At 34.6% G+C, this 16,179-nt stretch overlaps 3 protein-coding genes across 3 annotated transcripts; 2 read left to right on the top strand and 1 right to left on the bottom strand.

Annotated features, from left to right (window-relative positions):
- Positions 1-59: 59 nt before the first annotated feature.
- P175DRAFT_0554889 (uncharacterized protein) lies at positions 60-2,018 on the top strand (the record flags this gene model as incomplete). The annotated part of the gene is made up of 3 exons (XM_040900594.1): positions 60-341; positions 467-1,758; positions 1,816-2,018. Exons 1-3 carry the CDS (start codon positions 151-153, stop codon positions 2,016-2,018), a joined length of 1,686 nt encoding a protein of 561 aa, XP_040757049.1. The 5' UTR covers positions 60-150.
- Positions 2,019-11,547: 9,529 nt separating this feature from the next.
- Positions 11,548-12,807, bottom strand: P175DRAFT_0490682 (uncharacterized protein; the record flags this gene model as incomplete). The annotated part of the gene is made up of 1 exon (XM_040895802.1): positions 11,548-12,807. One exon carries the CDS (start codon positions 12,805-12,807, stop codon positions 11,548-11,550), a length of 1,260 nt encoding a protein of 419 aa, XP_040757048.1.
- A 587-nt stretch (positions 12,808-13,394) lies between these two features.
- On the top strand, positions 13,395-16,069 carry P175DRAFT_0507084 (uncharacterized protein; the record flags this gene model as incomplete). Its single annotated transcript, XM_040898240.1, has 6 exons — positions 13,395-13,430; positions 13,495-13,724; positions 13,781-13,946; positions 14,013-14,085; positions 14,991-15,575; positions 15,639-16,069. 6 exons carry the CDS (start codon positions 13,395-13,397, stop codon positions 16,067-16,069), a joined length of 1,521 nt encoding a protein of 506 aa, XP_040757047.1.
- Between the last annotated feature and the right edge of the window lie 110 nt (positions 16,070-16,179).

The following is a 16,179-nucleotide window of genomic DNA, read 5'->3' as shown; positions in this document are numbered from 1 at the left end:
TCGTCAACTTATATGTTGAGCAACAAACAACAATACTGCATCAGGACGAAATGGTTGTCTAGGCACCTTTTTAGCTGAACGGTAAAGTTGACATTATATCAAGCTAGTCAGACTGTTCTGTGCTTGTATAACTCTTCCGAACCTGTCACGATGAGTTCTAATACTCAGACTACCTCTGGGCCCGGATTCCACGCCATTAGCCACGCTACAGGAGCCGATATGGCGTATAGCGATCTTGCTTTTGTCACGACTCACCCACCTGATGTCTCTCCCAGAAGCCGGATTGTTGCCGTTTGCGGCATTTCTGATGATGGGGATCTCGCCTCTCCAGGAGAAGACGGGTGGTTTTTTAGTGACTTTTATCTTTTCCATTACTTGTTCCATCCAATGTGTAGGTATCAAGTGTCTACTTGGCTATATCTCTATTCTAATGATGTGCGTTCTATCTAGATACTAACACATCAAGCCAAATTTGGCTGACCTGCGAGGAGCCGCAACACTTGATCGAGAAGTACGGGGAGTACGCTCACGGTGATCCTCGCAACGAGCGCCGAATCGTGCTAGATAAACATCTTCTTTCTGGAATCGACCTTGCAGGCAACCTTCATGTGGTGCCAAAAGCCATTCTCCTCGAGCGATTTGTTAAAACAGTGGAGGAACAAGCTGCATACGCCAAGCGGGACGGGCAGCACCTGATTATTTTGATATTCGCCCACGGGCAGCAGAATCCGAACGGTACATTTCTTGGATCCGAAGACGAAACTATGCTCCTAAACACAGAGCACCTCCAACGAGCTATCCCCCGGGGAACGAAGGTCACACTGATGCTAACATCATGTTACTCGGGTGGTTGGCTCGTTCAGCCGGAGTTGGGCCACAGACGACTGCTCAACGCTACGGGGATCGCCGCCTCTGGGCCTGAAGACGAAACAAAATCCTGGTCACTGAGTCGCAGCGCGGGCAGAGCGTGTGGGAGCACGATTGCTACCGCCATTTTGAACGAACTTATCCAGATTGAAGAGGCAGCAGGAAGCGATAATTCTCCACAATCTCACCCAACATATATCGACCTGGCAACCTCAATTTATGACAGGGCCATTAGTCTCGATACATTCTTCGCCGATCAAAACGTCCATTTTTCTGCGCAAGATGATGATTGGGAAGCTCACTGGCGAGCCCGCGTCGGCACTCCTCTCGTCCAGTACAAAGCCCGCTGGGAAATGTTACGGCAGGTGGCACCAAGTGGCACTGGGTTTCCAAATGCAAATTCAACTCCTTCTAATAGACGCCTTGGATCCCTGAAAAAGGATTTGGGAAAGCTTTCACGCGAATACTTCGCCGCAAATCCTGGCCGTGACAGCTTGGCCTCGAATGTTTCTCTGCATAGTGGCATAGCCCAAGTTTTGATCTTTGAAACCCCTATGTTTTCGACTGTCGAAAAAATCCAATCCCTGCTGAACAAGATCCTCTATCGTCTGAATGCCATGAAAGAGACTGATGAGTACGTTCAGGCCATGGGCCTGGAGTTCCCGAGCTGTTTGGGGTATAATATTGAAACCCAATTCCGACCAAGTGCAGCCGTTCAAGCGAGAAGAGACTTTGCATATAAACATCTTCTAAGAGTGAGGATCTTCCCGTCGCCCGTTGCAGCTGTTCGGCCTGCCCTTACAAAACCGAGTAAGTTTCTTGCCATTGCCTTGGCAGAGAGGTGTAGTTCCCAGGATGAAATAGAGGAGAAAGTAGAGAAAGCTCTCGAGTGTATGTCAATTCTTCCCTTGCTTTTTCTTCGGTATTGTGTTAAAATTGTATCGACAGGGCGAAAGCTGAGAGCAAATAACCTGTTACCTTACCTCCAAGCCCACAAAATAATGAACGAAAGCCATATCAGAAGCAAGCTGAAGGCTTGCTTCGCTGGACTAAGGGACGCAGGACATAGGCTCTATGTGAAAGCACAGGTTATGACTCCCAGCCACCAGGGATACACGGCAGTGTCAACAGATGAAATCCCGACATTTTAATTTAATGACAGTAGGCATTCGGATGGCGATCTAGATGCACGGCGGGCCTAGAAATTGCTGCACTGTTTCGTGAAGCTTTATTGTGTCGATGCTGGTCTTTGGGAGTAGCGAGTTGCTATCTAATTTAATAAGGGGACTGTTAACGCCACACCCTGTATCGATCCAATCACACCCCTTCCCGATCATGCCACACCCCCTAACCTGATAATGCCACACCTATTTATCATATAATGAAAATATTATATGTAGAGTTAGATATCTATATTTAAATTTATTAAAATAAGTACCTATAAAAGTAATAAAATATATATTATTTAAGTAATTCTAATTATATAAATTATTAGCTAATTAGAAGTTAGTATTTAGAATTTATTTCTATATAGTAGTATATCCTCTATACCTCTAATTACCTCCCTATTTTTTATATTTTCTACCACATCTTCCACGCTGCGAGGTTGCTGGCTTGGTTACTAGATTGGTAGCCTGTAAGGTTGCTAGCTTGGTTGCTAGCTTGGTTGCTAGATTAGTGGCCTACAAGGTTGCTAGCTTGATTACTAGATTAATTACTAGATTAGTGGCCTGCAAGGTTGCTAGTTATAAGTCTGTTAAATATTATTACCCTAATTAAAAAGAAGAATACTAACTATTCTATTCTTTATAAGTTAATAATCTCTCCTACCTTCTCTATCTCTCTTATATTCCCTATAAGGTATTAAATTCTCCTATACTAGGATACAAGCCGTAAACCCTCGCTACGCTTGGCGTCTTGTAGGTTGGGCTATAAGGTAAATTACTAAGCCGCGCTAGACCTAGTATAGACCATAAAGAATAAAGAAATATAAAGAATAAATATTATATCTATAAACTAGCTTATTTAAATTATATAATATAAAATAATTTTACTATTTAGATTATTTCTAAAAGGGTAGAATAATAAATTAGTAGGAATATATAAGTTTTTATCCTTAATTATAGATTATAAAACTATATAATTATCTAAAATATCTAAATTAGTATTATAAATATATCCTCTACTAATAATAGTACTAGAGTACTAGCTATCTAGTTCCTTAATCTTACAATTATAAGCAGAAACCTATTAGCTAATATAGTTAAATTATCTGCCCTCCCTACCCTCTACAAGCCAGTCTTACAGGCCACTAGCACCAATCTTAGCAGCTTGAACACTACTCATGTGGTCAATTACAAGACTATAATAATCTAGGTTACTAGCTTTAAGAGACCAGGAAATAATACTTACTTATATTACTAGAGAGGCTTTAGCCTATTTTTATATTATATAATATCTCTAGGCTAGTTCAGTAGTATATATACTAACTACTACTAGAATAGTAGTAGCTTATATTACTCTTACTATAGTATATTATTCTTCCTATAGACTATATATATTAGCTAATATATCTAATAATAGATGTTTAAGTGGGCGAGGAAAAGGAAGAGGACAAAGAGGAGGATAAAGAGAAGGATAAAGAGGAGGATAAAGAGGAGGATAAAGAGAAGGATAAAAAGAAGGATAAAGAGAAGGTAGATAAGGAGGTAGTTTACTACCTAATATACTATTATACAGCCCTATTAGCCTGCTATATATACTAGCTATTTATAATAATAGTAACTAATTTTAATATAGTAGTAGCTAGCCTTATATCTATAACTCATGCAGCAGCTATAATAGCTAATAAATTTATAGATAATATAGGGTTTGTAATAGCTAGTAATAAGAATAATAATCTTAACTCTATGGACTATATAATACTAGGGAAGGATAAGAAAGAGGATAATAGGAATAATAGGGAAGAAAAATAGGAGAGATTTAGTAAATAAAATTTACTAGTTTTAGTATTTTAATCTAGATATAGGCTATAATTAAGGGTAGGATCCCTAATAAATATATAAAAAAAAGAAAATTAACTATAAAATCCTATAAAAATTATAGAATCTTTAAATAGATTATATTATATATAATCTTTATATCTAGTTCTATTAAGATTATTAGCCATATAATATCTATAATATAAGAAAGTACTATATATAACTAACTATAAGAAAAGACTAGTAATTATAGATTAAGACTTATAGTCTATAATAATTAATCCTAGGACTTATTAATAGTTATTATAAAATAGGGATAGACTAGAAATTAATACTAAAATAGCTTAAAGAGGAATTTTAAAGTCTTTAAATAAAGAATAATATAGGAAATTATATAAATAGTCCCTATATAATTATCTATAAGAATATAGCTAATAATTAAGTACTTATCTAGACTTATAATAAGTAATTAAGTACTATTATAAAGGCCTTCTACTAGTTATAAATTATATAATACTATAATTAGTATATCCTTCTTTAACTATAAAGTAGATAGTAGCATGCCTAGAAAATTAATTAAGATAATATAATTATAGGTAAACTCTTTATAGCTAGCTACTATATTATCTATTAATATCTTATCTATTATATAATAAGGAGTTTCTAGCCCTAGTAAATAGGTAGTAATTTTATTATTAAACTTATTTAATCCTATATTTTAGATTACTAGAATAGCTTAATTTATAAAAAAAGTATTATATAAAGAACTCTCTAGAACTATAAATAGGAAGATATACTTATAAAGATTATTAGTAGTTCTTATATAGCTCTATATAATATAGCCTGGAAGGGTAATTAGGCTATTTAGACTAGGGTTATAAGATATATAGCCTAGCTAGTCTATATATTTATAGTTTATACTAGTTAGGAGTAGATATATATTATAAGTAAAGTAAAGAATTATTAATTATTATTAGAAAGGAGACCACTATAGACAAGCTACTATTATTATAGATTATAATACCTTAATAATTACTAGTAGGGTCTAAATAAAGTCCCTACCTATAAGAATTAGGACTCTATTAAATAGGTAATTATTCTTATAAATATCTTAAAAAATCTAATTTATTACTTTAAAGTTATAATAGTACTATATTAGTACTTTATTCTAGATAATTAAGTTAATCTTATATAATTAATAAGCTAGATTAGACTATAAAAGAATAGAGCACGTGGATATCTTATTTAATTTAAAAAAAATATAAAATATTAAATAAGCTATATAACTATATAGGAGGAGCAAAGTAGTAATACCTAAAGAAATTATATAGACTACCTACTTCCCTATAGTCTAGAGATAATAATAAATAGCCTAATAAAGAAATATCTTACCTATACTACTAGGCCCCCAGAGGAAGAAACTAGCTACAGTCCTATTAAGAATAGCTATAACAACCTAGTTAAAGTAATTATATTAATTATTATTTAGATTACCTACTAATTATAGGGCAATTTTAGCTAGATCCTCTAGTAAGGACTATTTTAATATAATATTAGTATCTACCCCTCTTAACTAGAGTATTATATCTAGCTCGCAACCTTATACTCTCTAAGAAGCGGGCAAATTATACTACCCTAAGGTAGAATTATAAGTCTAAAGAATATGGTCTAAAAGAAAGAGACCTAAATTAAGATATAATTTATTAAAACCTGCAGGAACTACTATATACTCCAGGTAATATAATAAATTATTATAGATATTATTTTTATATATATTCTAAAGGGCTAATAAATTACTAAACTTATTAAATTATAAAGTAATTATAAAAAGATTATATAGAGCTAACCTAACCTTATAAATCTTTACCTTATTAAAAGCTATATACTATTTATAGTTATTTTCTAATAAATTTATAACTCTGCAGGTATCCTTAAAAATTAGATATAAAATATTATTAATTATATATAGGTCCTTAAAAGAGATGGGGCTTATTTTAATAATTAGGAGTAAGTATATATAGAATCTCTTACTATAATTAGGGCTGCAATAATATAAGTAATTAATTATAAACCCAGCCTAATAAGGCCTCTATATATATCTAGACTAATCCTAGGTAAAAATCTATAATATCTAACTATAAAGATAATACAGGAGACCCTGGAGAACTATAGTAATATTATAATAGAAAAATATTATTAAAGGAGTATAGAAATAGGCTAATTAAGTCTTTAAATAGGCTATAGTATTACCTATATTATAAGAAATAATATACTTCCCAGGCTTATAAACCTAAAAAGCTATAACTAGAAGCTATTCCTAGTATAATAGAAATTATAGAATATAGTAAATACTCTCTAGTAAACTAAAATAAGTAGATTTTATATAAATTTTAACCTTATTAATTTTTATAATCTATAGAGTTATATAGTCCGGATCCTTATAAATATATTTTATAATATATTTAACTATATTAACTCTATAATAGACCTTAATATTTACATGAGACTAGTATTACTTTAAAAAATATAGATTATATAGGACTACTTACTTATCTATAATTAAAAATTTTCTTCCTAATAAATCTTTATTAAAGGCTATATAAGAATAATAATAATATTAATATTAAGAATACCTATACTTATTTAGCCAGGTCTCTAATATGCAGGCCTTTAAGAAACCTTTAGTATAGTAAACCTTATTAATAATATTATTCTTAAAGAATCTTATTCCATAATATAGAGTATATAAATTAAATACTAGACTATAGGGCTAGTAAACTATATAAGTATAGACTAGATTATATAATTCTAGATTATTTATAGGATTAGGCAGCTCTACTAAGATTACTTAATTAATATAATAAAACTCTAAAAAATAGTCCCAGCCCTCTAAAAAGAGTAATAAATATATATATAATAGATTATACTTCTAATATTTAATAGTATAAAATTAGTTAATAACTTTTTTAAAGATATTCTTTATATATAGGTCCTTAACTAGTATAGCCTACTTTAACTTAAAGATATATATAACCAACTCTAGATAGTTATCTAGAGTTTAGCTAGGTAGTAGTTCCTATATAATTTTATTCTAATAAGAATTTACTATAAAAATAATAAAGAGAGATAGTAATCTATAAAACTAGTAGATTACTATAGTATCCTAGAATAGCTATTATATATATTAAGGACTACTAACTATAAAGGAAGGGAAGATAACTTTCTAACCTATATTAGTAAGTATATAAATATTACTATCTATATAGACTAAGGCATCCTAAATATCTATATATAGATTAAATTATATAATATTCTAGTTCTACTTAACCTAGTTAAGCCTAGACTGGTAAATAGTAGCCCAGGTATTAACTAAATACTGCTACTATAGCTAACTAGCCTATAGCTAGGGACTAAAATGCCCATGATACTAGAATAAGTAATAGGTGTGAAATACTCAGGCTATAGTATAAGAGTTTTACCTCTCTTTATTAGGGTTATCTAGCTGCAAACCCTAATACTAGCTAGTATTATCATGCAGGAATAGTACAGGATATTATAATAGAAGGTAGGAGGCATGGCTTGAGTTAATATAGGTCAAACCTAGACTATTATTAGGCTAATATAGCTATAAGATAATATTCTAAAAGGTATACTAATTAAAGTTATCTATAATATTAGGCATGATAGCTGTGACCTTATTATAGGTAAGGATATTATAGTAGTAATAGTCTATATCTTCCTTTATAATTAATTATATATTAGAGGTAAATATAATATTAATAAGAGTATTATAGATCTTTACTATATTTAATTATTCTAGAGTAGTCTTATATAATAAGATAAAGGAATTATACTTTAAAAGAACCTGTATAATATAGCCTAGGATAAATATATTAAGGTAAGGATCTTAAGTATGGTAGATCTTATTATTATATACTAGATTATAAAGCTAAACTTATATAAATATTAGCTACTTACTATCCTTAATAAGTAAGGGGCTGTGTATATAGTATAACTAGCTATAGATTTAAAAAGAACCATGACCTAAAATTTAATTATTCTTATAATAGATTAGACCTGTAAAATAGACTATATTATTATACTACTAGATATAGTAATAAAACTTAATAGCTTTAATATTTATACTAGACTATAGATTATATATATCTAATAAAGTATTAACTAGGAGTAGATAGACTATACTACGCGAATAGTATTTAGTAAATATAGAATTATATAATATAAAATTATTATTATACTTATCCTTCTAGTAAAGAACCCTATAATAAGGATACTCTAGATCTATATAGTTAAGAATTAGAAAATATAAAGTATGTAATTTAGACTGATAGTTCTTAGGATTTAGAGGAGTATTAGTAATAAGAGGTATAGGGGATATAAGGGGAGCTATTAGAAGGGGATACTTAACTATAGGATAGCTATTTTTATAATTATATAACTATAAAATATTAAAAACAGGCATATAGTAAGAAAGAAATATATATAGTAGTTAAAATACCTAGCCCAGGAATACTTAATAGCTATATAATAGGATATAGCTAGAGAAAAATTATCCAGGGGCTTTAAAGTCTTATAGTTAGAGTAATATTTTTAGCCTAGAATAGTCTTATACCTTTACTAGTATCATAGAAAGTACTTAATTAGATTATCTATAGTATTTATAGAGCGCCTTAAATATAACTATGGCATGATAGTAGACTATAAAGCTAGATAATATAGGGAGCCTTGCATCTAACCAGGTTAATCAATATATCTAGATCCATAGCACGACAAAAATAAAAAAATAGCCCTGCGGGCCATAGTTCTTCTGAACCACCAGCGCGCGTAGAACTCAGCACGGTGTACAGGTCATACCACGGGTGTTTGAGGGGGACTTTCATATATTATTTAATATTCATGATAAGATAGCTCTCTTTAAGTAGATCTATCTATATTACCCTAGCTTGCTAGCTAGCTTATTATTAAGATATTTATTAAGCCTCTTAGATAATTACAGGTCCTATAGATTATAAGATTAAAGACTAATAGCTATAGATTAATAAAAGATAATAAGTTAATATCTATATAAAATTACTAGTATTAATAAAAATAATAAATTTATAAAAGCTTATTATAATTAATATATTTTTTAATAATATAAATATAAGGAATCCTTATTATTTTCTTTATATTTTTATTATAATTTAGATTATATAAAATTTTATTAAATTTTAGAAAATATTCTTTAATCTTTATAATATAGCTAAATATAAATAAAGAAATCTAATTTAATATAACTTAAAATAAGAGATCTCTTATAAATTATAGTAAGTACTTTATTTTATTATTATTATAAATTTACTATATTTTAATATATTATCTTATTATAATATATTTAAAGAATTATTATATTTCTAAAAGATTATTTATAGAGATTTAAAGCTCTTATTTAAGTATTTAATAATTTAACTTATTATAAGAAGTTATTATTTATATAAGATATATATAATTTATAAAATAATAAAATAAAAAATAATATTAAATTTTATTATTTAATTATTTATTAATAATATATTTTATAGATTCTTGCTAGATCTTATTATTATATATAATTTTAAAATTATTAATTATTAAATTTCTCTTCTTTTTAATTTTTATATATATAATTATATTAAATAATATCTAGAAAACTTTCTACTATTAATTAATATAATCTTTATATTCCTTATTATTCTTTCTTACTTCTATTATATTATTACTATAGATTTCTTATATAATTTAGCTAGTAAAAATAGATTATATTTTTATAAAAATATTCTAATAAATATATTATATATAGATTAAATTATATATAAATAAAAAAATCTTATAAATTATATTTATTAAGATACCTTTTTTATTAGTAATAATAATTATAGGAGGGGTAATATCTATTTATTAAAGAATTTTAGATAAATAATTTAAAAAATATTTATAATTTTTTTATTTTTTATTAAAGATAAATCTAAACCTAGTATAAAAAGTCTTATTATAGATAATTAATTTAATAATATCTAATAATAGTATCTTATATTAATTTATATAATATATATAATTTATAAATAAAATTATTAAATAATATTATAAAAGTTATAAGAAAGTCTTATAAATATAGAATATTATTATTATAATATTTAATTTATTTATTTTATATATTATTATCTAGTTACTAGTTTCTAGAATAATAAAAAAAAATATCTAGATAAAGATTTTATTATTAAAAAGTTTATTTTATAATTTTTACTTTTAATTATAGATATTATAATCTTTTATAATATAATTAGAGTTATTTTTATATAATATAAAAAGAATTTTACTTATTAATAAACTAATATTAAAATAAGATTTAATATTAGCTTTTTTCTTTATTATTTTATAATAATAAAATTTTATATATATTAAATAAGAAGTAAGATTATAATTATATAAAGTATTTTTAATTTTAAAATATTATATTTTATTATTAAATTTAAGCTTTAAATATACTTTATATAAATACTTTATAAGTTAAGTTTTTTTTTTTTAAGAATATTTTTTTTTATTAATTTAATTCTAGTATTCCCCCCTATAACTATAATATAAATAAATTAAGTATATTTCCTTCTTCTTATTAATTTTATATTATTTTAATTACTTAATAGTCAAGATATATTCTTGCTATATAGTAAATAAATTAAGAAATTTTATAGCTACTAGTTAGGATAGGAAGGTCTGGTTAGTTAGTAGAGGAAGTAGTTAAGGCCTGACCTTGCTAGCATCCTTACTATTATCTAAGCTCTTATATCTAATAAGATTAGGTAGTATTTTAGTGGTCTATATAGTCTATATATATTTAGTGTAGTTATTAATATTATAACATGTATAATAATAATAATACCTTATAAAATTACTCTAATACTAAATTATATATAGTAAGAAAAAAAATTATGTGATAAATAGATATAGTATTATTAAGTTAGGGGGTGTAGCATGATTGGGAAGGGGTATGGTTGGATCAATACAGGGTATGGCATTAACAGTCCCCTTTAATAATACCTTTTGCTCACCTCCCCCCTTTCTGCGTCACCACATACAAAGCAGCTTGGTAGCTCTCCCGTTTCATATCTCTATGATACCCTGCAAATTGATTCTAAAAGTAAGATGGGAATAGCATCATGCCAGGTCTAAATAGGAAGGGAAATTCAACCCTTTGAATTAAGCTATCCGTAAAAGAGGAGATAGATGCCAGGTAGTGTAAAATAAGTAATTGACGGATCTTGTCTATTTAAGCCTTGCAGTCAGAATCTAGCGAGCACACACTCCCAAGGTAGAGAAATTGATTACTACGTTCTACAACTGAGCTACCTACCCCTTTAGGACTATCTAATATCCGGCCCTTAACCCTCCGGGAGTAACATAAGTAATACCACACAAAGGTAGAAGCGATGGTAGCGAAATAAGAGGATAGAAAGGAAATAACACAACAAACCACCAGCCATGTAAAAAGTGCGAAAAGCCTCAACTCCGCCGCAGTCAATAGTCACCACAATCCATTCTCTGAAGCAAAATAGGTCCAGTGGACTGGCAATCTCCGCCCACACGTGTATTCCGAATCTGACTAAGATCTATTAGCATAACCAACTAACTAAAGATTCAGCAAAGCGAAAAGCCAGCGACCCAACTATCTTGCAATCTTAAACCCGCGTTTGATGACATTATCAGATGCGCCAGTAAGACACCAGTCCAGGAAATGCCCTGACCTTGGTGCATAACGGAAGAATCCAATGACATTTCCATCGTCATTCCAGATCACCGATCCGCAAACGCCGTCTTCGAGGTGGTCGATGAATCCTTGACCCAAATAGACCCAGCGAGTCTTGACCCATTGCAGTTCAGGTTCGTTGGGGTCATCACTCGGAACGCGCATCCGGCCATGCGGACCACACGTACCTTCGGAGTAACCAAGGAGTGGACTGTTCATGTAGACCCTGCAGCCGATCTGTACCTGGTTAACTGGGACGAATTCCTTCAATTGGGTAGGTGTTCCTCCGTCAAGTGGACTCTTGAAAGTTGCATTGACAAAGTGGACATTGTCGTGCAGTTTGACGAGGGTGACATCAGTATGCGGAATTTCCTTGATGATCTGTCCGACTTCTTTTCCCACGCCGCACGGATGGAAAACTCTATCGCCATTTGGGAAACCACCGGAGAAGGCAGTCATATACCTCTCGCCTAGACAATCTTCAACCAGGACGCCAGAAGTGGTATGATACTCAATGTGAGTGGTATGATGCATTCCAGAGCTCAACATGACACCAGGACGCAATATATCATGCTCGCTGTGGTTGATGACATCGCCCGTCGGATCACGGATCCGGCGGGCCTGAAATTCGTTTGGTTTTGGACGTCCCATCTCCTTCTCGAATAGGTAGAAACAGTTACAGCGTCCTATGGCACAAGGAACTTCGGCTAGATCAGTGTCCTCATTCTCTAGAACAATAACAAAGAAATTGTTCCAGTACTGAACTTCCGTAATCGAAGTTTTAGAGTTAGCGAAAAAGTCAAAGACCAGCTCAAATGCATCGTCAATCCTAGCGGGGGGAAGGTTGGTAGCGTCGATTTCAGCGGACACGCGAAGGCGCGATTTGCTCGAGCGCTTTATTGGCGGAGATGGACCGTCATCATTGGGATCAGTCGTGAAGTAAGGCTGGACACCGGCAATAGTAATGGGCCAGGGCTTCGGCGGCAAGGTACCGAGCCAAAACACCAAGAAATAGCCATCAAACCACACCCCTTTGGTGTCGGGAAAGAGGCGGAATAATAGCTCAGAATTCTCGGCAAAGACTCGATTGTGCCGGAGATTGAATGGAAGAATGAGGTGACGAGATGGGGGAATTTGGATCGCGGGTAACGACGATTCTATTTCTGGCGAATACGCCATGGCCGTTAGATTAGGTAGTGGAGCTGAACGGCCGCTAAATTGGCAGTGGGGAAAAAGACGCAATGGAGTACGGAGTATAAGGAGAAAGGGAGTATATATATATATCAAGAAATAGAAATACATACCTAGTTAGTACTCCCTCTGGCTCACCTGTCTCTTCCTTCCCTCCTAACCTTGCCACCTACAACCTCATTATTCCATCAGATTTCCATAAGAAATACATCATAGCCGATTCAGCTCCTCAAGTGCCGGCCTAGATACTGTGGCGGGCCCTAGCGTACTGTCTTGAGAACATGCCCTAAACATAGGAGAATTCTGATCTCTATCCGTGGGGCAATATAATACGGTATCAAGTAGAAATGGACGTCTTGACACCTTTTTAGCGGAACGGACGTACGGAGTAGGGACTAAGTTAATCCGGGCGGAGTCGGAGAACTTACGTCAGCATCTTGATGCGACCGGCAAAACATCGGGCCGATAATAAATTTTGTTTCTTTACAGCTTCAATTTACTGATCTTGCCTACAACGTTCTGATTGAATATCTTGTCCAAAGACTCCAACTGCTGCACATTCTCCATCTTTCCCAATGGGTGTCGCAAAGAAAACAAAGAAGTTTGCGCAGGTTGGTGCACCACCCAAGATGACCTACATATCCAAAACAGCGCACTGATAAATCTCCCCAACAGGTGAAGCGCACCATCAAGGCTCGGGATGAGCGGATGAAGAAAGCGACCGAAAAGACCAAGCCAAAGAAACCCGCTGAGGAGTTGACTCGCCATGTCCAAGCAGCCCCCACCAACATGTTCTTCGCTGCAAACACTGCTCTCGGCCCTCCTTACCGAGTCCTGGTCGATACCAACTTCGTTTCCCACGCTATTCGCGCAAAGACTGACTTGCTCACATCGATGATGGATTTGTAAGGCAATCCCTTTCAACCCCCTACCATTCACATGCTCATACTGGAGACATTAGGCTCTACGCGAAATGTATCCCAACCTTCACCGATTGCACGATTGCGGAATTGGAAAAGCTCGGTGAAAAGTATCGACTGGCACTGCGGGTAGCAAAGGATCCGAGATGGGAGCGGGTCAAGTGTTCTCACAAAGGCACATATGCAGATGACTGCCTGGTTGACAGAGTATGTGGATCGCTGAGTACCCAGAGAAAATATGCAACCCGTTCGCTGACCGATGATGGCATCTAGGTGTCGAAACATAGAATTTATATTGTCGGGACCAATGATAAAGAACTTTGCCGCAGACTGCGCAAGATTCCCGGTGTGCCAATCATGAAAGTTGCTCGCGGCAAATTTACGATCGAGAAGCTACCCGATGCTTTGGATTAAGCCAAAGAGGACTATAAACACCACTTTTTCTCGATGAATATTATATTTCTGGGAAATCTGCCACGGACGTGGCAGCTCCAGTTCATCTCACGGCTACAAAACCCCCCACGCCGAATCGCTTCTCCGCGGGACCAGACCACCGCCTCACTGCCATCCGACCTATTCACGACTTTGCCCGAGGGCGATGATGTTTTGCCCGGAAGTTACGATGTTTTGGACTGTTCAATCTCTGGCGACGATTTGATATAAGGCTTAAGCGCAATCAGCGCTAATGGTGATGCGGTGGTGGCTGAGCCAACCAGACAAGGCGTACACGACTAGTAAAGGTCTAGAAGACTCTGGAGTCCTAGCCTGAATAATGAAAACCACCTATGTTGATATCCTTTTCTCACCAGATGAGCACTAGTGTATAAAACTGGACGTATCTAGAAGAGATCGTAGCCCAAGCTAATATCCGAAAACCGCCTTTCCGCTCATTTTGCATGATTCGGCATCGCATGATCTTGCGATTTAGGAATACGCCTAAGTAGCATCTTCCCTCGACTTGCAACAGTGATCCACGTTTATAATCGGCGGTTTTCTCTTCGTATTCATGCTTCTCCAATAAGACACCCGAGGAGCGGCGCTTCCCCGGCTTTCTCTCCGCCGCGAGGACTATTCATTTATCTCTTCTCATCTCCAGAATTTTGTCCCATCAGACTATTTTTAACTCTTCAACCCTTTTTTTTCAGCTTGTGATAAAATGACGGAAACGGAGACAATTGTAGTTATCGGGTAAGGACATGTTTCCTCAAGGCGAAGTCTACAGGGAAACACCGACTGATGCATTCCTTAGAGCTGGTGTGATCGGGATCTCGACAGCGCTCTGCCTGCAGCCACAGCTTGATCGCTCTCAATCAATCTTAATCGTTGCGCGAGACTTTCCTAACACAACTTCCCTCAACTATGCCTCTCCCTGGGCAGGCGCACACTACCGACCTGTCCCTGGATTATCACCTCAGGCTGTGCGAGAGGAAAAGCAAGCCCAACGGACATATGAGCACTTCAAGGTTGTCGCGGCGCAGGAGCCAGGAGCCGGTGTGAAAGCCATCGATGGAATCGAACATCTCGAATCGCCTCCGGCAGAATACCTCGATGAGGCTGTCATCCAACAATCATACGCTCATCTGGATGACTTCCGTCCACTCCCACCCAGTGAATTGCCCGTGGGGGTCAAGTGGGGAGTTTCCTATCGCACCTTTGTGGTCAACCCCCCAGTTTATTGTGCTCATATGCTACGCCAATTCGTCCTGAAAGGCGGCCAGACAAAGGAGCACACCGTCGTCAATCCCATGGAGGCCTTCTATCTCGCAGGCAACGTCAAGACCGTCATCAACTGCACGGGAATGGGATTTGCCGATCCCAAATCGTTCATTATCCGAGGTGAGTTCCTTATTTCGTTTCGTTCAAGGAGGGGCTACCCAGGGCTAAACCGAGACACACCAGGCCAAACCTGCTTGGTCCGCAATCCTTGCTCTGCAACCATCACCCGGCAGAATTCCGATGGTACGTGGTCCTTCTGCATCCCTCGTCCACTTGAAGGCGGCACCATCATTGGGGGCACGAAACAGCCACACAATTGGGATCCCAATCCGTCGTCAGACACTCGACAACAGCTGCTCGCGAACGCGGCCAAGTGGTTCCCGTTTCCGCCTGCAAGCGAAGCGAAATTCGACGTTCTTCGGGACATCGTTGGCCGTCGACCAGCGAGAGAAGGTGGCGTCAGACTCGAGGCAGAAACGGTAGGTGATGGCCGCACAATTGTGCATGGTTATGGGTTAGGCGGACGAGGCTTTGAGCTCTCATGGGGCGTAGCGTCCGATGTTGTGTCGTTGATGCAGGAACACGGCCTGGTACAGGGAAAGTCTCTGCTGTAATTTTTTGAACATGAAGTAATCGCATCTATCATGTTATGAGCCCCCCCCCCCCATACTCAACCTTCTTCGGGAGTCAGCATGGTGGTTCTGGATATACTCATCCCCGTGGT

The sequence above is a fragment of the Aspergillus ochraceoroseus genome, assembly GCF_002846915.1.
Source record: "Aspergillus ochraceoroseus IBT 24754 chromosome Unknown P175scaffold_1, whole genome shotgun sequence".
In the NCBI taxonomy this organism is placed as follows: Eukaryota; Fungi; Ascomycota; class Eurotiomycetes; order Eurotiales; family Aspergillaceae; genus Aspergillus; species Aspergillus ochraceoroseus.
This window is presented reverse-complemented; position numbering and strand designations above follow the sequence as displayed.